Source organism: Polypterus senegalus, chromosome 1 (assembly GCF_016835505.1).
Source record: "Polypterus senegalus isolate Bchr_013 chromosome 1, ASM1683550v1, whole genome shotgun sequence".
NCBI lineage: Eukaryota > Metazoa > Chordata > Cladistia > Polypteriformes > Polypteridae > Polypterus > Polypterus senegalus.
This window is the reverse complement of record NC_053154.1, coordinates 314,421,229-314,445,551: the sequence shown is the minus strand read 5'-3', so window position 1 is coordinate 314,445,551 and position 24,323 is coordinate 314,421,229. Positions and strand designations below refer to the sequence as shown.

The 24,323-nt window shown below is 37.4% G+C and overlaps 1 protein-coding gene across 1 annotated transcript in view; it reads right to left on the bottom strand.

Moving 5' to 3' along the window:
• nat10 (N-acetyltransferase 10) overlaps positions 1–24,323 on the bottom strand; it is a 95,711-nt gene that overhangs the window by 56,185 nt on the left and 15,203 nt on the right. The window contains exons 6-8 of the mRNA XM_039736345.1: positions 16,700–16,761; positions 10,270–10,384; positions 4,806–4,913 (exon numbers count right to left, since the gene is read on the bottom strand). Of these exons, the coding sequence (XP_039592279.1) occupies positions 4,806–4,913; positions 10,270–10,384; positions 16,700–16,761 (285 nt within the window). The remainder of the gene's footprint in view (positions 1–4,805; positions 4,914–10,269; positions 10,385–16,699; positions 16,762–24,323) is intronic.

The following is a 24,323-nucleotide window of genomic DNA, read 5'->3' as shown; positions in this document are numbered from 1 at the left end:
TGCACCTCTCCACCAGCGTCCTTTGTCCTGTAAATGTGCTGATAAAGACAATCTGCAAGCAGCTGGCTATTCCATCCCCCCACCGACTGAGAACGTGCACAAACTTCTCACAGCTCATGCCTTGATTGATTATCTGGGAGTGAAGTGGAGTTTTAGAGTGGAAATAATAGATCGTTATTTGGAACACACGCATTTCATGTGTGTTCTGTTTCTACAGTAATCTGTGTAAACACATTGTTAAAACAGAAACTTTTTCATATTTTAGTAATAAATGTTAGAAAATGTTGGCATAAATTAGAGAATGTGTGAAGCCTGAAGTCCAAAGATCAAAAAAAACACTTTCACAAAAGGTTCAAGAATGATACAACAGCTTCTGTGGTGTAACGCTAAGATTTGTTGACTCAGAGCACAGCAAAGCCTACCTTGCCTAAGAGACCGGCTATCGATTCCTTGCTAGGGAGGAAGTGTATGTTTTTTTCTTTTTTTTTTTAACCTCAAACAGACATAAAATTTATAAACTGGTATGCATTGTAAATCGTTAAGTTGAAAATGTTTATCGCGGTTATTTCTGTTGATTAATTCTTGCTTTTTACTTAGAGTGAGAACAGGAGCTTATTCAGTGAGCGCAAGAACATGCAGGTGGCCAGTTGCTGTGTGCTACAACATGCTGGCGGTGATCAACACACATTTTAGAAAAAACGTTTGTGATAATACACGCAACTGGCGGCTTTTCTATTTTCCGGTGCTGCGCTGACATTGTGCACCAGAAGGCGTGAGCTTATTCAGTGCGGCAGGAGCACGCAGGTGGCCAGTTGCTTGAACTGAAACAATGAAGAGGCGTATCCGCGAGAATTAAAAGATCTGCCGTTTGGTGAAAGTGAAATCCACATACGTGAGCGGCAGAGACACAAAGTGGCTGGCGTGTAATGTAGGTTGGGGGGGGAGGTACTTTGTACTTTGAAACGAGCAGGGGGCAAAGCCCCCTAGTATTTAAAAAAGAACATGCAATTTTATACTGTAACAAATTTAAATGCACGTGTAATGTGCAGTACAATTTGTTAACTTGCTTGTTAAAACACTGGAGAGCAAGTAAGAGACATTTTATGTATGTATTTATATTGCTACTAGCAGAATACCCGCGCTTCGCAGCGGAGAAGTAGTGTGTTAAAGAAGTTATGAAAAAGAAAAGCAAACATTTTAAAAATAACGTAAGATGATTGTTAATGTAATTGTTTTGTCATTGATATGAGTGTTGTTGTCATATCTATATATATCTCTATCTATAAATATATATATATATATATATATATATATAGCAAAATACCTGCGATTGGCAGTGGAGAAGTAAAAAGAAAAGGAAACATTTTAATAATAACGTAACATGATTGACAATGTAATTGTTTTGTCATTAGTGTTGCTGGCATATATATATATATATATATATATATATATATATATATATACATATATATATATATATATATATATATATATATATATACACACACACACACATATACATACTGTATATACACACATACACATATCTACATATATACTGTATATACACATATATATACAAATCTACATATATATATCTACATATATATATCTACATATATATATTAGGTGGGACTCGATAAAAAAATTAATCCAATTAATTAGAGGCTGTGTAAGAATTAATCTTGATTAATCGTATGTAATCGCACACGTAAATTTGCCCCAAATCGCACATGTTTTTTTTTTTTTTTTTTTAATTTAAAACGGTTTTAGTAGGCGACAGAATCAAATAATAGACATGGACATGAATATTGTAAACTGAAGCTGTTTTAATTTCTGAAAAAAAGCTTTTAAACTGCATTTGAATTCAAAACAGAAACAAAAATATCATCCCTGGTTAAAATTGGGCAGACTTAAAAATAAAGTGGTAGTTTAAGTACTTTAAGTAGATTTTCAGAATAGTATTGTCTTTAAATAATAATAACCAAAATTTCAACATAGAGTGCAGTTTTCTTCTTAAAAAATAAGTCAGAAACATAAAAGGTAATTTGACCAGCTTACTCTTTAAACTCTGAGTAACATTAGCCAAAATTATTTTGTACATTAGGCTAAAACAGTGTGATCATTGAACATTTTGTAATTAGATGTATTTAGAATTACTAACGGTCACGGAAGTCCAATGATCCCCAGTAAGAGCCACAAAGTCCGCTTTCTGTAATGCATCTAATTTTCTTGCTTTTCAGTGTGCACAAAACCATGCTTTTATCAAGGCTTCCTTCGGGTAGTCGAAATGATCAGTCGTAGGAACGCGCTTTATTCCGACTCTAACATTTTTGTAGCTCTGATGTGTGCATCAGTGTAATGGATGTACCAGGAAATCATGCATTGACAAAAGTTCCCGTTTGCTTGGAATTGAAAGTGTGATTAAATGCGTTATTTTTTAACGCGTTATGGAGTACATGCATCGACGCTTCTCAGCTGTGCTTGTGCTAAGAAAGGGAAAATTTAAAAAGTAACGTAGCATGATTCTGCGTTAACCTAATATTTTTTCATACGTTCCAAACCAAGGAGATGCGAAGGTAAAATGAATCAGGTAGCGCGCATAGTCAGTACACCCCTCTCGGAATCGAACCTCGAATGTCGTTAGAGGCGAAGACTCTACAATTGCACCACAGCGTGTGGCTTGTCTATGCTAAAGTATGTATTGTAGATCAGGGTATATATATATATATATATATATATATATATATATATATATATATATATATATATATATATATATATATATATATATATATATATATATATATATATATATATATATATATATATATATATATATATATATATATATATATATATATACACCGTGTACGCAGTGGAGAAGTAGAAGTTATGAAAAGAAAAGGGAACATTTTAAAAATAACGTAACATGATTGTCAATATACAGTAATTGTTTTGTGAGTGTTATTGAATGTTGCTGTCATCAAGGATTTGATTATCATTATTTCTTTCAATCAGGCTCGTATTTGTAGGATGTGTTCAAGTTACATTCCGTGTTTGTCAATCGTTGTAAAGATAAGAGGTTTCATTCATCGATTAGTTCCTTACTGCATCAACAAACAGCTCGTCTTCCTCTTTATCTGAGACGTGACAAACTGCATGCACGTTTTTTTTTTTTTACGCTGTCTTCCTTTAGCAGGACATTCACTTTTTCCACCGTGTGCTTTGTTTCCGCAGTAGCTGCACTTATGAATATGATTGTATGTATAAGACGCTTCATATTTTTTTGCTGCCTTCTCAATTGTGCAATTCGGTTTTTGTTCAGCACTCTTTGGAATTGTTGCTTTTTGTCTGCGCATTGCGTCAGTTCACGTGAGCCGCTTGGTGTTCTTGCATCTAAGGTTCCCAGCTGTACTGGTGCCATCTTGTGTAATGTCAGCTAAGACCCCGGCACTTAAAAGTTTCTCTCGCAGTTTCAATGAGTTTGTGCCAAACACCAACCTGACCATCTCATCTTCCTCTGCATAAGCGCAGTCCTTCACCCGTGAACATTTACCGGCAGTGTTTGTATTGGATTGCCGCTGATGGACGGCCTTATATGGGCAGGCACTAAATTACAAACGCTAGTGGCAGCCTGTCTATGAACTTAATTTAATATAAACTTACGGTTCACGCCGTGCTTTGTTTCCGCAGTAGCTGTACTTATGAATATGCTTGTATGCATCATTTGCTTCATAATGTTTTTCTGCCTTCTCAATTGTGAAATGGCGTTTTGTGCTCATCGCTGTTTGGAGTTCTTCCTTGTTCTCTACGTGCTTACGTAGGAGGCGTGATGATGTCACACGAAACTCCGCCCCCCACGGCCATCTCCAACTCAAGACTCCATTACATTATATGGGGAAAAATAGCTTCCAGTTATGACCCTTATGCGTAGAATTTGAAATGAAACCTGCCCAACTTTTGTAAGTAAGCTGTAAGGAATAAGCCTGCCAAATTTCAGCCTTCTACCTACACGGGAAGTTGGAGAATTAGTGATGAGTCAGTGAGTGAGTGAGTGAGGGCTTTGCCTTTTATTAGTATAGATTATAATTTTACTTATTTTATACTTATTATTATTTTAATTGTAATGTAGGTTGAATTTTCATATAATTTCAAATTCACTTTCAGAACCATTTTTGCTTGACCAGGGAAGTTTAAAATGTGCTATGGGTAAAAACAGGCTTATCCAGCTTCTCCTTTTTAAAATGGGATATTACCTGTTAAAATGCATTAATAAACAAGACTGTAAACCTATATGTTGAATGTTACCAATCATTTCTGAGCATTTTTTATTAAATTACATTAATGAGCAACATGCAGACTTAATGGAGAATTTGCAGTGCTGTTTTATACATCTTACAATCAGCAGATGTGGACAGTACAAGTGACAAGGTACACACATTAATATTAAACGAGTTCAGATTAGTTTTCATGACAGGCACAAACAAGCACCCACAAAAAGATGTCACACATTTTGAGGCATGGAGTCTCAAAGAGCCACTTAAGCAAACACAGGTCTATTTTTGTAGCCCGTCACAGACCAATGTCCAGCCGAAGGTACAAATCAAGCACTAACAAACATCCTGTTTATCAGTACATCAGACATGATTTTATCATTTATAATTATTATTAAGTAGATTTGCTTATTTCAACTGTTATAGTCCTGCATAGCTATTTTTTTAAATAATACAACTTTTTTTTTTTTTTTTTATTTCCATGTGGACTACACTACAATCTAAAAATTTTGAACCATTGCAACTCACCTGATCAAGTGTCTTGCAGCAATCAACCAACACACCGACAGGCTGCGTGTCCTGTAAAGATTCCTTTAATTCATTCAGTTCTAACTCACGAGGTGACAGGGTATCCTCCTACAAAGAGACAGGAGGAAAGAACAAAATGAACAAAAATAATTATAGTATTCTGTGTTAAAGAGGGTGGCACATCTGTTAAGCCAGGCTGTATCCACACTATTATGATTTATAGTATTCTGTGTTAAAGAGGGTGGCACATCTGTTAAGCCAGGCTGTATCCACACTATTATGATTTCATTAAAAAAGAAATGATAAATGAAAACTAAATTCATCCACACTAGCGTCTTCGCATTGTTTACAAAATAACCTCCGTCCACACTACAACAACCGAAAACACATAACACATATTTACCTACAATGAGCATACGCACACCCGACAGAAAAATCCTTGAAAGGATGGCAACACCGTTCTGCTATGAAATTTACCGCAAATTTGTATTGACATATTTGCATTTTGTGCATATATGCAGCATTCAAACTATACAAAACACAATTTAAATGTATACTAGTAAGCAACACAACAAGCACTATGTAAAGCAACCCTTTTACATTCCCTATGATGGAACATGGCATTCTTCCGTGAAGGGTGACCCATCAGGGAATGAGACAATGTAATTAGCAGGATCCAATCAGGGAAGAATTGCGTAAAAAGCACAAATAAATCAGAACAAAATTAGAGTCTGTGTTTTCAAAGCTTTATGTGGGCAGCATGGTGGCGTAGTGGTACCGCTGCTGCCTCACAACAAGGAGACCTGGGTTTGCTTCCCGGGTCCTCCCTGCGTGGAGTTTGCATGTTCTCCCTGTGTCTGCGTGGGTTTCCTCCCACAGTTCAAAGACATTGGCGATCCTAAATAGTCCCTAGTGTATACTTGGTGTGTATGTGTGTGTGCCCTGTGGTGGGGCTGGCGCCCTGCCCAGGGTTTGTTCCTGCCTTGCGCCCTGTGCTGGCTGGGATTGGCGGCTCCAGTAGACCCCCCGTGACCCTGTGTTCTGAAATAGCGGGTTGGAGAATGACTGACACTGCAACGTGGAGCAGGTATTTCAGAAACATTCGATTCTGGAGAGTGTTTTCAAAAGTCTAGAATTTCGGTTTTTAACAATGCCAGCCTAGCGTGAATGTTTTCATTTATAAACAAAAACATAGTAGTGTGGGCATAGCCTCAGCTGCCTTATGACACCAGCACCCTTGGTCTGAATGCTATCCCCAGTCAATATGCATGTGGACCCAACAATAACAACATTAACTTATATAGCAGATTTTAATACAAACAATGTAACTCAAAGTGCTTTACAAAATGTCAAAGAGAAAGTTACAAGAAAAGAAAAACAAATAAGAATACCCAGTGTGATTGACAATGGTCATGTGTGCAGGACGGACTGGTGGCCTATTCAGTGTTGTTTCCCACCTTAAATTAAACCACTCAGTACATGAACCAAAAAAAATACAACATTACAGAGTGCATGGCATTGTTCATTTATTTTGTTTTGCTACCTTGCAAGTGGGCAACTCGATTTTTCATCTTGTCTAGCATGTCTGTTATCATTACTATGTATCAGAGATGGGGACAAGTCTCATATGATCAAGTCCAAGCAAGTCTCTAGTGTTAACCATCAAGTCTTGGGTCAAGTCTCAAGTCACAGTTAAGACAAATCAAGCAAGTCAAGGGTTCACCCTAAGCAAGTCAAGTCGAGTCCTGATAAGTTTCAAGCCAAGTCAAGTCAAGTTGCAGTACTAAAACAAACAGAGGTTAAATTTTCAATACGTTTATTTTTGCACAGAAAAATTTTTACAGAAAAGATGAACTTCTATACATATATTATGTATCTTATTTGCATTGCTATATTTAAATTATATGCGTATCTGTGCTACATTAATATCTGAAAATAAAATTGTGTTGCTTACACAAAATGTTTAAAACTAAGAAATCCAGTCTAAAATTTATAATGCAAGTCAATCTGAAAGGATTAGTTTACTTTGACAACAACAATGTACAGATAATGTACTCACCCCCTTGTCATCCAATATGTTCATTTCTTTCTTTCCTCAGTCATAAAGAAATTGTTTTTTTTTTTTTTTTTGTTTTGAGGAAAACATTTTATTTATGATTTCTGTCTATACATAATGGATATGTATGGCGCCCCGAAGTTTGAACTTCCAAAATGCAGTTTAAATGCAGCTTCAGAAAGCCTGAAATGATTGGTTATTTTCCAAAGAAATTGACAATTTATATACTTTTTTATGTCAAAAAAACAACACTCTCTTTTATATCTTTAATGTCAAAAACATCCTGCAATGCTGTTTTTACTTTTTTTTGTAAAGGGCATTTGAGCTTGTTAACTGTGTAAAACACTGTGTCTGCACTTTTGCTGCAATCTAAGACTGTATTTACCCGAATCACACAGACTGCGCAGAGACAACACAAGACCAGCATTTGAGGTTAAAAAGTATATAAATTGTTCATTTGTTTAGAAAATAACCGATTGTTTCGCTAGATAAGACTCCTCCTCCTCGGCTGGAATCGTTTATAGAGTCTTCTGAAGCTGCATTTAAACTGCATTTTGGAAATTCAAACTTCGGGGTGCCATACATATCCACTGTTATCCATCCATAAGTTATGAAGCTTAATCGTCATCTCTGCGGTGGACGCGCAATATACACGTTTCATACATAATATATAATCTGATATATTTGTTTTCTATTTGAACTGGTTTCATTGTTATACAGCACACAACATTTTGTTATTGTGAGTGTACACAAAAAAATTAGACACTTAACGTAACCGATTCGAACGATGAAATTATTCTTGTCTGTATGACCAAAAGGTTTTGAACGAGTTATTGAAGGAGAAGTGATTGCACCGACGCTTTCATCTCAGATTTTCATGCAGTATAACGTTACACGAGCTGACATTCAACTAACCACACGCAGTCAGTCCATACAAATGCTTGAAAATGCGCACATTTAATATAGACGACATTATAGTTTACATGTAATATCGAGAAGCCCTTTCATTTCAAGTTGCACTTAACATTAAAATGTGGCTACGCCACTGGTAACGTTATAGCGTTTTATTTATGAGATGATCATCACATTTCTGATAAAAAAACATGCAACCAAGGCCAAATTATGACAAACAGAAAAGATAAATTTAATTAATTAGTAATCGTTTTATTAAATTGACTATAAAGAATTCGACTTTCTTACCTTTCCTTGTGGTTTTTGAAGTGCTGGATGAAATTTGATGTTGTGGTTGTCGTGTCTGATACTCTTGCGTTGCATTCTCTGCATCTGGCAAATCTTTTTTTGTTAGGACGGTCTAGTTCAAAGTCCTTATAGCCAAACGCGACTGTATGAGGAGCTCGATTATTGTCTGCCATGTTTGGCGCGGTTTGAGTTGTGCAGCATTCTTCTTCTTCTTCTTCTTGGTAACATTAAGAGTTGTGCAGCGTTAAGGGCGCAGGCGCCAATTATGGTGCTGCTGAGTCATAATTATTTTATTAAATTATTTTATTTTATTAAACGAATTATATGTAAAAGTTCAAGTCATTGTCGATGTCGAGTCTTCCACTTTAAGTCAAGTCTCAAGTCACTTACTCTCAAGTCAAAATTCAAGTCAAGTCATCTTCTTACTTCAATCAAGCAAATCTCAAGTCCTGAAAATTGTGACTCGAGTCTGACTCGAGTCAAGTCATGTGACTCGAGTCCCCCATCTCTGCTATGTATGATGTTTGTACTCTCTTTATTCTTTTTGAGCTTGTCAAACACTATGTGACATAAACTCTTTTCTTTGTATAAAAAGAACTGTTTTTATTTGCTAAATGCAGTGGTATACGGTAAAGCTTGTACCACATCTTGGAGTGCTCATCATTACTTTCAAGTCAAGGTACTGTACCTGCTGGAGCCATTTTTCTGAGAAAACTTGCTTCTTGCACTCAGCCTCGTTCACAGTATGCCATTTTTTCCATAGGTGGCGGAATGCCAAAATAATTACTTTTAAGTCTGTTGTTTTTTTGACATTGCGTTCAATGAATTATTGTGAGCAGTTAAAGTAAAGGTACCTTGTTTTTCTATCTACCATATCAAATAAATGCATGTGTGGTGGTGCGTATTTGGCAACTTTGAGGGGAAACAACACGCACAGTTTCTATTTTTGGTCAGATGTGTGCATCCACGGATTAGTTATAGTGCATTCCTGTTTATAAGACAGCAGTACTCACCACTAAATCATCAAAGTCAAAGAGTTGTGATAAAGTGATGCCCTGTGATGGATGGCGTCCTGCCCAGTGACTGCCCAATGGGTTCTGGGATAGGTTCAAAATGCAGAGCAAATCTGGCCTGAATAAATGGTTTAGGAAGATGCATGGATGGATGGGTGGGTGTATTATAAAGTGAACAACTCAAATTGTAAGTTAAATTATGAAAGCTACCTAATGGAAATTAAAAGGAAGTGCATTCAAGAATAAACTAGGAAATGTGTCTTGCACAATAGTTTTTGGGATTAGATAGATAGATAGACAGACACTTTATTAATCCTAAGGGGAAATTCACATACTCCAGCAGCAGCATTCGAACCATCCAAAATATTCTGAAAAGGTTACCTTTCTATTTTACCTTATTTTAAATGACTGGCATTAAGGTACATTTTGTAATATATATTTTAAGTGCATATATTTCAATTAAACAACTTATTAAAAATAAACTTATTAACCTTTTCTTATTAAAAATGTCATTCTACTCATTAAAATATACTTCTATGCACCAGCAAAATTACACTTTAGTTAAAGTTTTCTTAACTGCAACAGAGGTATTTTTTTATTTATTCATGTTGCCAGCAGCCATACCACATACATTTCAGAACAGGTAATCCACCTGAAGCTAAGCATATTTGGGCCTGGCCAATATATAGATGGGAGACAATCAACAAAAGGACTGGGTGGCTGCTAGAGGAGGCTTTGAAGAGGGGGTGTTTACTCAGTGGTCTGTGTGTGGATCTCAATGATCTAGTGCAGTGGTGAGGACACTGTAAAAATTGTCCTGTGCTTTGGATGAAACATAAAACTGAGGTCTTGACTCTCTGTGGTCATTAAAGACCCCTGGGCACCCTTCATAAAGAGCATGGTGCATCTCAATGTCCAGGCCAAACTACCCTCCACAGCCTAGTCATTCTGGCCCCCCTAAGCACCCCATCTCTAATTGTCTCTCACAGTCACCCTTTAACAACTTAATAGTTAAGGTGTGGTGAGAGTACTGGTGCAAAATGGCTGCCGTTATATCATCAAGGTGGATGCTACACATTGATTGTGGCTGATGTGCCTCCCCGTTCTCTATGTAACGCACTTTGAGTAATGAGAAAAACGCTATATAAATGTGAAGAATTATTATTAAGACATTCTAAGATGCCTCTTTAATTACCTGGGATTTTGGTGGAACTGGCTTGATATTGGCAATATGACTGGAAATGGGGAGGATGTTGAGCTCATCATCAATTACAATACAGTTCTTGCAGGATGCCAAAGAAAGAATAAACCTATTCAAAGCAAAAATGTGGGAAAATGGAAAAAGTGCTTAGCTCATTCAAAACAGTGACATATTCAAAAATAAGCTCAGTACAACTTGCATTTATTGTAACTGGATTTATATAGCATAAGGCAGCCACTTGAAGCCAAAGGAAAACAAACCAGGGGAACCATGAAACAAAAGCCTGAAAAAATAAATAAATCCACTTTGATGCCAGGAATATTCATTTAAGATTACACATATATGGAGGAGGTGTATATTAAGACTGTCTTCGCAAAAATCATAATTTACTATTTTGGAACACCATCATTTTTAAAGAAAGTCCAGCTTCCCTGCTCACTTTACTCTTTCTCTCCATATAAACAAGCGTTTTGAGGTAAGGTAGTGTATGGCGGTGAAGAGTAACGACTGACTCATTATAGGCTTATTAGAACTTGAATACCAGAATTTCACTGTACAATCGTCCCTCGTTTATCGCGTATCAGTTCCAGACTCTACTGCAATAAATGAATTTCCGCAAAGTAGGACTTTTTATTTATAAATCAAATATTTTTGCAGTTAGAGCATAGAAAACCTTTTTACAACCTTCTAAATACTTTTTTTTTAACATTATTAGAGCCCTCTAGACATGAAAACATCCTTTAGTCAAAAGTTTAAACTGTGCTCCATGACAAGACAGAGATGACGGTTCTGTCTCACAATTAAAGGAATGAAAACATATCTTCCTCTTCAAAGGAGTACGCGTCAGGAGCAGAGAATGTCAGAGAGAGAGAGAAAAGCAAACAATCAAAAATCAATAGGGCTGTTCGGTCTTTTAAGTATGCGAAGCACCGCCAAGCAGCTGCAAAAAAGGGGGCAATGTGAAGGTAGTCTTTCAGCATTTTTTAGAGGAGCGTCTGTATCCTCTAGGCCAGTGTGCAAACAGCCCCTCTGCTCACACTCCCTCCGTCAGGAGCAGAGAATGTCAGAGAGAGTGAGAGAGACAGAGAAAAGCAAACAATCAAAAATCAAAACGTGCTGTTTGGGCTTTCAAGTATGCAAAGCACCGTGTGGGAAGCATATAGTATATCATTGAGGAGTTTTATTTAATAAGTGCTCTGATTGGGTAGCTTCTCAACCATCCGCCAATAGCGTCCCTTGTATGAAATCACCTGGGGAAACCAACTGAGGAATCATGTACCATAAATTAAAAGACCCATTGTCCACAGAAATCCGCAAACCAGCGAAAAATCCCTGATATATATTTAGATATGTTTACATTTAAAATCCGCGATGGAGTGAAGCCGCTTAAGTCGAAGCGCGATATAGCGAGAGGATCACTGTACTCTGCACATGTGACAATAAAGTCCTTTCAAATCTAAAAGCCTTACAGCCCCCCTCTTGAATGTGGTTACTGGCAGTTAATTTCATGAATTCTATAATTTAGCCATGAAAACACAGGCTGCATTTTTGTACATGTGAAACTGAGTGTATAAATGCTTAAAAATACACTCTCATTTTATCACAGCTGTATGTCTCACTAATGAAAGAAACAAAAACAGTTGCCACTTTTTAGCTTACTTCCACAGTATAAATAGGGAGCTACAGTACAACCAATTCAAAATAAGAATAATGAGAGAAAGAAAGAACTGAGAGGTCAGCGAGGGGAAGATTACACCATCTAGATACAGAAAGGCTCTGGAAATGTAGTGATTGGTGGGGAAAAAGTCTAAAATGTAATCCTAGTAATGCCTTTGTTGCAGAGAGGGGGACTTGCTGATACTGCTGCCAGAAAACAGAAATTATCTGTTTGTTATGCATGGCCAAAGTTTGAGTTATTAATGAGGGCAATTCTTCAACCAATGTCAATCATAAACTTATTTTTCACAGGCTATTAAAGCTGGAAGGAAAGGCTAGGCAGCTTTCACAAGAGTAAGTTTATTGACCTTGTTAGCTTCAGCAGAACAGCGTTTAGTGCAGATGCCTCACAGATCCTATCTACTGTACATGTCACAAGCCATTGGAATTACTGAAACTTTATGAACGTTTCTCATGCCAGGAACGTAACATGATAAATGGCTACAGAAACATTTCAACTAAAAGAACATTTAACATATTCTGTCCCACAGAGTTTCTAATTGCTCTGTAGCATATTTTACACAGTCACTGTAGCTTTCCTTCAGACATGACACTGACAAGAATTCTTTACTTGTAAATTTGTTTCGTTATCCTTACAAAACATGGAGGGCATGTTTTCTGAAGTTGGAACTTCTGTCATTTTAAAGTGGATGCATTTAGTACGTTTTAAGTTATTTGCGTCAAGACTCTTGATGCCTCATTGCATACAAAATATAAGACACTAAAGGAGGGAGTCGTTTTTTTACTTAAAAAATACAGCTTCACTTAATAACACACATTTTAGAGGCAAATTAATGGATACCACAAATGTGAAAAAATTCAACCACAGAAATTTAGAACTTATCAATTAGTGTTCGTTAATATATATGAATTATTTTTATATTAATTTACATACATTTTCTTACTCCCTCGATACTGGGGTATATTAAGGTAACACTTACACTAACCTGAAGACAATAGTTAAAGCATATTGAAGATGCACATCAAGGAGGATATTAGCAGGATATTCAGCACTGCACTACTAATTAACGTCTTCTAAATCTGAGAGGCAGCAGTGCAGTTCAAGATGTGGTGTCAAATTTTACCGCTGCCACTTCTGCTATAAAATTACAAAACTGGTGAAGATCCATAACCACTTCTCACTCTGCGCTTAATCCTTTGGTAAACTAATGCTGTTAAAACTGCACAAGGAGAAGGCCATTTTTAATTTAATTAATTTGTTAGAGCTTTTGTATAGCAAGTTATAAAGAGAACTCTCATTGCCTACTTTGGGTGCTTTGGCGGTGCACATTAAAAACAATTTAATACCATACGTCATTTAAAAATATCTATTACATGTTGATTATCCTGAATCTGAAATTCCAAAATGCTCCAAAATCTGGATTTTTTTGAGCACTGACATAATGCCACCTATATTGCCTGTAAATGTTTTTTTGGTTACTGCTGTGCATATGTGAAGTATCAAGTGCCACAAAGCTACGGCACATGACCGGTGGAAGCGCCATGATACTTGGACAAATACTGGAGGACAGTATCAATATGCTTCACAGGGAGAAGGGCTGAGCGACCCAATAACATCCGCACAACAGTTCAAAAGTGCTGCGTGGCACCTTTTTAAAAAAATAGGACACCACACACAGTAAATTACTCACCAGAGATTTCATTTAAAATGCTTTGCATGGATTCAAGAAAGAAAATAGGAGTATGGGGGGAAAAAAAAAAAATGGCATACATGCTGTTCTATGCAAATCACCTTTACAAAGCACAATCATCTAAAAATGTTCGTACACAAACACGCCTCAAAATTCATGTTAATGTTGTCGATAACTTGCGAGTTAATGGAATGTCAGTGCTTAAGATTAACAAAAGCGGTCACCCTTAATACAATATGAGCGAAGTAAATTGGTTTGATTACATTAGGAAAACCAGATACTCCTGCAAAGTGCAGCCGATGCACAGCTCCACTAAAATTAAGAGAACGTTGATTGTAGCACCTCTCCTCTGCATTCTGCCGATTAAAATTGTTACTGTTCACGAACAACAAAAGCAGCATCATCATTCTCATTAGGTGCCTTCATTGCAATATGAGTGCAGTAAAAAGCTCTGATTACATACAAGAAGAAATGGACACGGCTGCAAATTTAGGTTAAGTTTTGCATTATGTATGTATTATGCACCCACACCTTACAAAAACTGAATGTAGCACCTCGGTCGGTCAGTACAGTAGGCATGACGGTGTGAAGCTCAGCTGAGATATTCCTGTCAGTCAATTCCCTAAGAAGTGACAACAGGTAACCGACAAAAATTAATAAAAAAAAAAAAAATTCTCCAATGCATTCCCCGCTTGACAGGAAACTACAAGATAGTCTGTACATCATATTCATCACATCTGAGGTTTAAAATGTTTTTCACATCAACGTTCATTACAATAACTGGTCAGTGATATGAATTATTACAGGCAAGGCTCATCATTAAGCTGGTTTGTATGCATTTTGCTACTACCCAAAAAAAAATCTTGATATACATATGCAAACATACCAAAATCTGAAACTATATGAAAAAGAAAAAAATACTTCAAGGCTCAAACATTTCGGATTAGGGATACTCCACCTGTACCTATATATTGTCTTGTGCACTGTACAATTACATAGCCGCCAGCATAATAATGAGATTTTCTTACAATTCCTCTGCATTAATATACTGGTTAAGCTAAGGTCTATTAACATTTTTTTTACTCCATATTGTCTTGCTTCAGGCATTTAAATTACATCATAGTTTCATGTTCAGATAGACACACAACCAAAACTTTGTTGTGGTATGTAGTTTAACAGAAGCTGTTCAGAAACTATGACTGTATAACAAGCAACTTCAGAATTACAGCGTGCTGCATGTTTGTTTTTATATAAAAAACGCTACAACTTTATATCATTGTTTCATCTTGACATTGCTCCAGCGACACCCCACGTACGCATTGTACATGATGTGTGTTTCATTGGATTTCCACTCGTTTCACAACAAATAATGTGGCAATTTTGAAATAATCACATGAAAAAGCACGGTGATATATACAGTAAAAAATAAACGAGTCATTAAATGGTGAAAAAAGGCATATTAAGTAAAAGTTTCCTAGACTTATAATGTTCTGCTCCTTAACGTTCTGTTATTCTGTTGGTATCATTTATTAATAAATCATAATAATTAAGTGACCCATTTAGTTATGCATTTTTTCAATAATTTAATGACTCATTTATATATGTCACTGTACTTTCCCATGTGATTATTTCATAATTACCTTTTAATTTATTTTAGTTGTTTGGCACAAATGGTATTCTATATATTCGTAACAAGAAAGAAGACACAGCTCACCCGCAGTAGATAAAAGTCTTTTAAATATGCAGTTGCATTTAGCTCAGATATTCAGCTGTGATGACAATTTTAAGTTTATTCTTATTTATTACTCGTTAATTTATTTTATTGTTAAACGTTATATTTTCTTAATTTTTTTGTAAATTACCCACAGCCACACTAAGTAAAATCTGGTATAATCACAATAACCATTAAGTAACTCATTTAAAAATATTTCTGAGTTAACCACAAAAAACGTAATTGAAAAATAATTGAAATGGTCATGTGACCAAGACAGTGACATTTTACAGAGGAAATTCCTCTTTAACACCCCAAAAAGGTGTATCCCCAATGCCCTGATTTCTGAAGGAAACAGCAAGTTTACATACGCTTCAATAACCGGGTTATTCAAAGAGACCTAATTTGTAAAAGGCCATGTAAAACCTCATTCCATTTACAGAAATCGGACTTTTGGCCGTCTGAGAATCCTGGTTAACAGTGGTTGATTTCTCAGAGAAAAATCCACTTATGTGGCCATGTAAACGCTTAAATCGGGTTACTGTTAAGGATTCTGTCATTTGCTCATGTCCAATGCACTCTGTCAGCCTGCGCATGTATCAGCCGCCACACACACGCTTTCAGCAGCCACCGGTAGAAGAGTCCATCAAATACATTTCTCAGAGGCAAATGTTGAGCCGATCACATTATTCCTTCTCCTGGAAGAAATGATCTATCTCAATAATGCAGAAATTGTCAAATTTTTATTGATTACCTAAATGTATATTGCTAAACTTAGTAACACAATCTTAACAACAGTAGTGTAAAGTGTAAAATGAAACATGCGTTACGTAGTTCAATACCTGCGCTGTTATTATTCCAGCAGCACTGGAACAGCAAAAAGAGATAGAATATATTGTTTGGATTTAAACTTTAAAGATGGAGACTTGCAGATCACCTAATTTGTGCTGCCATCGGGGAAAAGTAGTGTTTCATTCCAATGAAGAGGCGTATCCATGAGAGTTTAAAGATTTGTTGTTTGGTGAAAGTGAAATCCACATACACAAGAAAGAGAGACGCGAAATGGCTGGCGCCTAGCGCAGGTCGGGGGGGTTGGCGAGCGAAGTGAAGAAAAAAAAAAAATACTGATATAAACTGCATGCTTTATTTACAAATGGCAAGTTACCACAGTAGTTAATAAACTTGCTGTATTACTCTGGTAGATTTAAATATACTGTATGAACAAAGTCATAAAAAAACAATATAAAACCCAGAAACACTTCAACACTCTTTGACAAAACAGACACTAGAAATTTTAAGGAAATGAAGACCAAGGCAGATATAATATGCGGCAATAAATTCATACCTTTCATTGAACCGTCCAACCACATCTTGATGAGCCTCAGTCCTGAAGCGAGTGTGAACATCCTGCAGCAAAATATGAGAAAACTGTTAGGCCCTCACTAACCAGGATAATCCATGCAGTAAATAAAAACTAAAACTTTGCTCTAAAACAGAGTCTCTGTCACGCAAGACTTTTGTCCAAACCTACCTTAACTCAAAATAAACTTTTGAGATATGGAAGATGTCATTTAATTAGATATTCTGGTCCTTGTGCCAATTACTCTGCTGATTCAACCAAAGATAATTGTATTTTTATGGAATAAAACAAAATGAAGTTAGGATGATCCAAACCTTCTCAGCTGTTCAACTGTTGTATTACAGTAAAATCTCGATTATCCCTCAGGGCCAAAAATCACTGTACTACTACGGTCATGTGGTACGCTGCGAGTTGTGCACATTGGAACACCTCTGCCTTGTGCTAGGGCAGGGGTGGGCAAAGTCATTCCAACCCGCAGTGGCTGCAGGTTTTTGTTCCAACCCAATTGCTTAATAAGAAGCACTTATTGCTCTAGAAATATTTCTGCTTCATTTTAGTTATCTCCCTCATTAAGATTTTGAACCCTTATTGCTTATGTAAGTCTTAAACAGCTGCATTCTCAGTTTTCAATTGCTCCTTATTAGCAATAAAATGCAAATGACAAAAGAAACCAGCAGTTATCCATTTTGCTTGTTACCCTTTACACCTGTGTGTATTTATCGTGCACGATTTGGTTTAATTAAATACTTGGAAGGAAAGAGAAGAGAAAAAAAGAGAAGGACTGAGAATTACCCATCCGTATTACACTTCAAAGTATTTCGATGATATCCTTAGAATGGAAAAAAAATCTAGGATATCAGAATGACGTGACATTACATAGTTAAAGCACTAACAAGCCATGAAATGTAATTATTGGCAAGGATTGTTTTCTAATTAAGCAACTGGGTTAGAACAAAAACCCGCAGCCACTGCAGCCCTTTAGGAATTACTTTGCCCACTCCTGTGCTAGGGCATAGTGTTCGTCCCCAGCACCAAGTGTCATGCTGCATTTTGAAATCACTGTGTCAGTTAAATACCTTCCATTTTAATAGCATTTCATACTTTTTCTCTTTTGTTATAATTAATCTGCTATACACTGTTATGACCAATTGTCAAAAAATATTTAAATTATTAAACATATAGGAAATGGCAAAAGTGCTTAAAGTATTGCTTCAGTTTACGGAGTAGGAAGAACAACAGTCAACAATGTAAAGCATAATGTCGACAACATGGAAAAACGTGTTGAAAATGGAAGCCACTACTGTAATTTATTCTGCATTAATGTTCTTCCGTTTTGTAAGTTTCTTTCTAAATTCTGTTATGTTTTGTTAATATATTGTGACATGCAGGCGGCTTGTGATGGGGAAAGGGGGGAATGAATACTGTAAGTGATGAGACTGGGTGAAAGGCGTCTGTTCTGGAAGGTGTGGACACATCTCTTAGGAGATGAGGGACAGGAGAAGTTCAGAGAAAAATGCAGCGGGAGAAAGGTTTGAGAAGGGAGTCAGGAGACAACAAGCAGGAGAAAATTCTTTGTTTGTTTTGCTCTTTTCGATTTACATGCTTCCATTAGGTCAGCTAATTTCAGGGCATAACACGAGCTACCACAGCTATGCTGATGAAACACAACTGTACTTATCAATAGCACCTGATGACCCTGACTCTCTTGATTCACTGACACAATGTCTTACTTGTGTTTCTGAATTGCACAGAGGCCATTTGCCTAGAAGATACGGAGGCTACTCTAAAAAATGCTGAAAGACTACCTTCACATTGCTCCCTTCTTTGCGCTGCTTTATTGCGGTGCGCATACTTAAAAGCCCAACAGCACATATTGATTTTTGGATCGTTTGCTTTTCTGTTGAGCTCTCTCTCACTGACATTCTCTGCTCCTGACGGCGCTCCTTTGAAGAGAAGATATGTTTGTATTCTTTTAACTGTGAGAAAGAACTGTCATCTCTGTCTTGTCATGGAGCACAGTTTAAACTTTTGACTAATGGGTGTTATTTCTTGTCTAGAGGGATCTAATAATGTTAACAGTGTGGGAGAGTTTATAAGGGCTTAAAATATATAAAAATAACCATACAAACATATGGTTTCTACTTCGCGGATTTTCACCTATCACGGGGGGTTCTGGAACGCAACCCCCGCGATCGAGGAGGGATTACTGTATTCCTAATTGGCATGTAATTTACTCATAGTAATGCATTCCTTAAAATGAAAAGGTTACTGAAAAAAAGCCTGCAAAAGAAATTAAACAAAATGTGTTAAAATAATCAATATTTTATGTGGGTGCGAAGTCATAGCAGTGGTAGGAGCCTACAAAAATTCAAAGGAGTAGTCAAAATCACAGTACAATAATTTCCTTACGAGTATCTGATTAAACGAGGTATTCAGCCTACAGTACTAACATTTAAATGAAGGCATGGTTGGGCCAAAAGCCTGTAGCTGCTGTGAATTGCCCACCCCTGAACTGAAGTCTACATGTGATGGCTTTTGTTTTTACATTTGGAGTCTAGTCCCATCACCTCCTTTTAAAAACAAAAGAAAAGATTTTAGTTAGTTTTTTTTTTTTTAATTAAAAAATGTTTTACTTCAGAACACAATTTCATATGCCATGCTAATATATACCAATGATTGTGGAAAAACTAGTCAACTACCAATAACCTTGCTAACAGAATCACATGTCTAAGATGAACAAAGTATCTTCAACTAGAGTAGGGGTTGGCAATATCGGTCCTGGAGAGCTGCAGTGGCTGTAGGTTTTTGTTCCAACCCAGTTTCTTAATGAGAAGTCAATTATTGCTGATGAAGCACTTATTGCTCAAGTGAAATTTTAATGCTTCATTTTAGTGGTCTTGTTTTTTAAGGTTGCTCACCCTTAATTGCTTATTTCAATCTTAAACAGCTGCATTCAGTGTGTTCAACAGCTCCTTATTAGCAGTACAGCGTAAATGACAAAGCAGCCAGCAGTTCTCAATCTAGCTTGTTTCCATTTACATCTGTGTGATTTAATAAAACATGTAATCGAAAATGTGACAGACTGAAAATTATCTGTTTTAGGCTTAAAATCGTTTGAAGGATGTTCTTGAAAAGGAAAAAATGTACAATATAAGAATCTTACATTGCAGACTAACAAACCATCAATAATTACTGTGATTGGCAAGGATTGGTTTCTAATTAAGAAATTGGGTTGGAATGAAAACCTGTAGCCACTGCGGCCCTCCAGGACTGACATTATCTACCTCTGAACTAGAGTGATTTAATCTGCATTTATCTCTATAGTTCCTCAGGTGGCAGATTTTCTACAAATAAATAAATAAGGATAATTAAAGAAAATACTTACAATGTAGGAATTATGGGTGAACCCAGCACTACATTTTGAAGGATTTATGATATAAGGACATTTTTATTAAATTACAGAGACTTGCATAATTGATGATACACAAGTACACACAGAAAAAAAAAACTGCACTGAATATTTCGTGTGGTTTTTATATATTTTTGGGCTTTGAAGTCAAAAATAAGAAATTAAATTTTTCTCCATTAAGTAACTGTCACAAAATACATTTTTAGCTGTCGATTATAGTTCAGGTCAGGGAGCATGCTCTGGTACAGTGATTTGCCGCACCCAGAACATGACAAAACAACTCAGAATCCTGGTTAGCAAACCACCACCAACCCCCCCACTAGGCAGACATGCAGTCCATCCAGTCCCACCCTCTATCTGCCACAGCCAGGTGTTACGTGGGCATCCTCTTGGACTGGTCCAGCCACTTGGGTGTTCAACAATGAGGATCCTACAAGTCGGATCACCCTCTGGGAATCGTGCCACATGGCCGTAGTCCCGTAAATGATGCTCCCTCACAATGCAGGTAATGTGCCTCATTCGGGACTCCATGAGCAATCGTTCATTCGACAACAAAGTCAAACCAATGGTACACAAGTATTCTCTGGAGAGACACAGTACCAATGGAGTCCAGTCTTTTTCTTAGGTCACTGGATAGCATCCATGTCTCGCAACCATAGAGCAAAACAGGAAGCACCAGGACTCTAAAGATAAAGACTTGGACCTCCATCCTTTTGCAGAGGTATAGGGAGCAACACACACCTCTTTCCAGCAACCTCATGACCTCTCATGCTCTCCCAATCCATCTACTGATTTCAAATGAAGAGTAAACAGATACATGAATGTCATTGCCAAGGTAAGCAAACTTCTTGACGAGGTCAACACTCTCTGCAGATAGACACACTGCTGATGGCCGTGCCTAAGAGGTCATTAAAGGCCTGGATCTTTGGTTTTTATAAGGACACTCGCAAGCCCAGACACTCAGAATCCTCACTCAGTCTCTCGAGCGCCCCGATCAGAGCCTCCATTGACTCAGTGAAGACCACAGCATCGTCAGCAAAGTCAAAAGCAGACAGATGTCCCATAGCCGCTGGACCCCACAACCTTGCCCAACACCCAGTCCATGTAAGTACTGAATAGAGTAACAGCAAAACAAACCCCTGACAAACCCAAGAATCAACTGGAAAAAGCATTGCGGTTTTGCCTCCACTCTACACAGCACTCACAGCACCAGTGTACAAGCTGGGCACGATATCCAGCAACCTTGAGGGGAGCCCAAAGAGTCTCAGGATGTCCCACAGAGCAGCTTGAACAACTGAGTTGAGCGCTGTACGAAAATTGAGAAAGGCTACAAAGAAACTGCATATTCGTGTTTGCGCTCCATGAGAACCCGCAGTGCAGGATGATGGTCGACTTCTTAGGCGTAAAACAATACTGCTCCAGTTGCTGGTAGGTGAGCAAGTGATCACAGATCCTACCGAGGACAACCCTAGCACCGAGAGCAGTGTTACCCCCCAGAAGTGGCCGCAATCCAAGCGATCACCATTCTCTTTCCAGACAGGGATGACAAGTCCCGTTTTCCAGTCAGTTGGCATGATGCCCGTCTCCCAAATGAAAGAAAAGATTGATTGCAATGCCAGGAGGACAGCCTCACCACCAGCCTGGAAAAGTTCACCCCTAATACCACAGATCCCTGCAGCCTTCCCTATCCTCAGTTGGTTCATCACCTGTGCAATCTCAGCGAGACTAGGTGGATCAGAGCAAATTGGAGGATCAGCCTCAAGAACCGTGGACCCAGAGATATCCAACATCCTAGCCGGTGGATAATTAAAAATTAATTGATAATTTCTTGGAATTTAGTATTTTCTGATGTTAAAATTTATGTTTAAAGCAAAACTTTTATAAAATTGCATAGTGCCAAAAACCATCATCAGGTCTAGCTTACTGGATCCAGATAAAGTGCTGCTAAGACCGCCTCATAGTAAGGTTTGCTTAATGCAGCAGTTTGTCAACGTCCTATCAATAGATGGCGCATGTTTAATGGATTTGTATTGGATGTTTCCGGGTTGGTTTGATGCTAAATTGAAAGAATGGACCCGTTACTGGAAAACTGATTTCTGACACAGAATTTGATTAACAACCTGGAACAAGAGGTTTGGGTATCATTCTAAGAAGTGACTACTAAGTTTTTGGGGTAACGATAAAGATCCAAATTACAGTAATCCCTCCTCGATCGCGGGGGTTACGTTCCAGAAACCCCCCCCCGATATGTGAAAATCCACGGAGTAGAAACCATATGTTTGTATGGTTATTTTTATATATTTTAAGGCCTTAGAAACTCTCCCACACGGTTAACATTATTAGAGCCCTCTAGACATGAAATAACACCCTTTAATCAAAAGTTTAAACTGCGCTCCATGACAAGATAGAGATGACAGTTCATTCTCACAATTAAAAGAATGAAAACATATCTCCCTCTTCAAAAGGAATGCATGTCAGGAGCAGAGAATGTCAGAGAGAGAGAGAGAGAGAGAGTAAGAGAGAGAGAGAGAGAGAGAAGCAAACAATCAAAAAATCAATACGTGCTGTTCGGCTTTTAAGTATGCAAAGAACCGCGATAAAGCAGCCGCAAAGAAGGCAGCAATGTGAAGGTAGTCTTTCAGCATTTTTTAAGAGTAGCCTCCGTATCCTCTAGACAAACAAAAGTGAGAGAGACAGAGAAAAGCAAATAATCAAGCACTGTGTGGGAAGCATATAGTATATCATTGAGGAGTTTTATTTAGCATGTAATACGTGCTCCGATTGGGTAGCTTCTAAGCCATCCACCAATAGCGTCCCTTGTATGAAATTAACTGGGCAAACAAACTGAGGAAGCATGTACCATAAATTTAAAGACCCATTGTCTGCAGAAATCCGCAAACCAGCGAAAAATCCATGATATATATTTAGATATGCTTACATTTAAAATCCGCAATGGAGTGAAGCCGCTAAAGTCAAAGCGCGATATAGCAAGGGATCACTGAATAATGACATGGATATGGAAAGAATGTACCAGGGATGTTGGGATGGCAGTATGGCAAGAAGTGACAAAAAAAGGCAACAAGTGACAAAAGAAAAGACAAAAGTTAGTGTATATGCAAGTCAATGAATATGTATTGCTGTTTTCTTTGCATATATGATTACAACATTAGAAAGATTAAATATTTTCATGTTAAACCGATTTAGTACAATACTGTAAACATTGAGCAATTTTAATCAGTTTATATGTTTAATATGTCGCTGTGCTCTGTACAAAAAATATTTTTAAAATCTGCTTCTTCTCACATGTACAGCTAAAGTCCAGATTTAGCACACAGGTGGCTCATCATTTAGAACTGCTAGGCAAGCATTAGAAGACAAGAAATGGATAACTGCAAACTGGGCATTGTACTATTTCTGTGTGTTAGAGTCAGCATGACGTTGGATCTTCTTTTCCTTGTTTGGAATGGCATGATTTACCTAAGTGGGGGCCTGCACATGGAGAAAGAGTATAAAGCCTTGGCACATTGCCCAGCACACCTTTGAAGCCGACAAACAGATGGGAGATAACGTCATCCGATTTGGAAAATCCTTCCAGCGCAGCGACGAAAATGGCACATTGTATACATCGAGATTCCATTTCGGTGAAAAGTCTTGTCGTGGCTTCCTCGTCTGTTATGCCACGTAAACCGTCATTAAAGAAAGCGAAGTTATTTCTCCTATGTAATTTCTTACCGCCTTATCACTAAGGGAGGGATATTGCCTTGTTATAATAGATCTATTCAGTTGCAGGTTACTTAAAACGCAGCAATTAAAAATAACTTATTCCTGCCAGGGAGATACTGCCTCCTAGAGGAAAGCAGTAATTTCCTACATTTTTATTAACTCTATTTTCATTTTGGTATGGTAAACATAATGTGATGAAAATTTTCAATTTTTTATTGTGGTCAGGAGGAGGAGGTTAGAATACTACATAAAAATAACTATTTACAACCAAAACAATGGACAAGTTTAATTTTGCAGACCTGTGTAATCTTTACACTCACAAATCTCTCTATTATAAAAAAAATCTTGGAAGGAGACGATACATGATTTTCTTGGAGACACTTTAACGTCTCACGAGACAAGGCAGTGATGAGACAAAAGGACAGCTGCTGTACAGGCTTTTAAGTTATCAACGCACAGCGTGACATGCACAACACG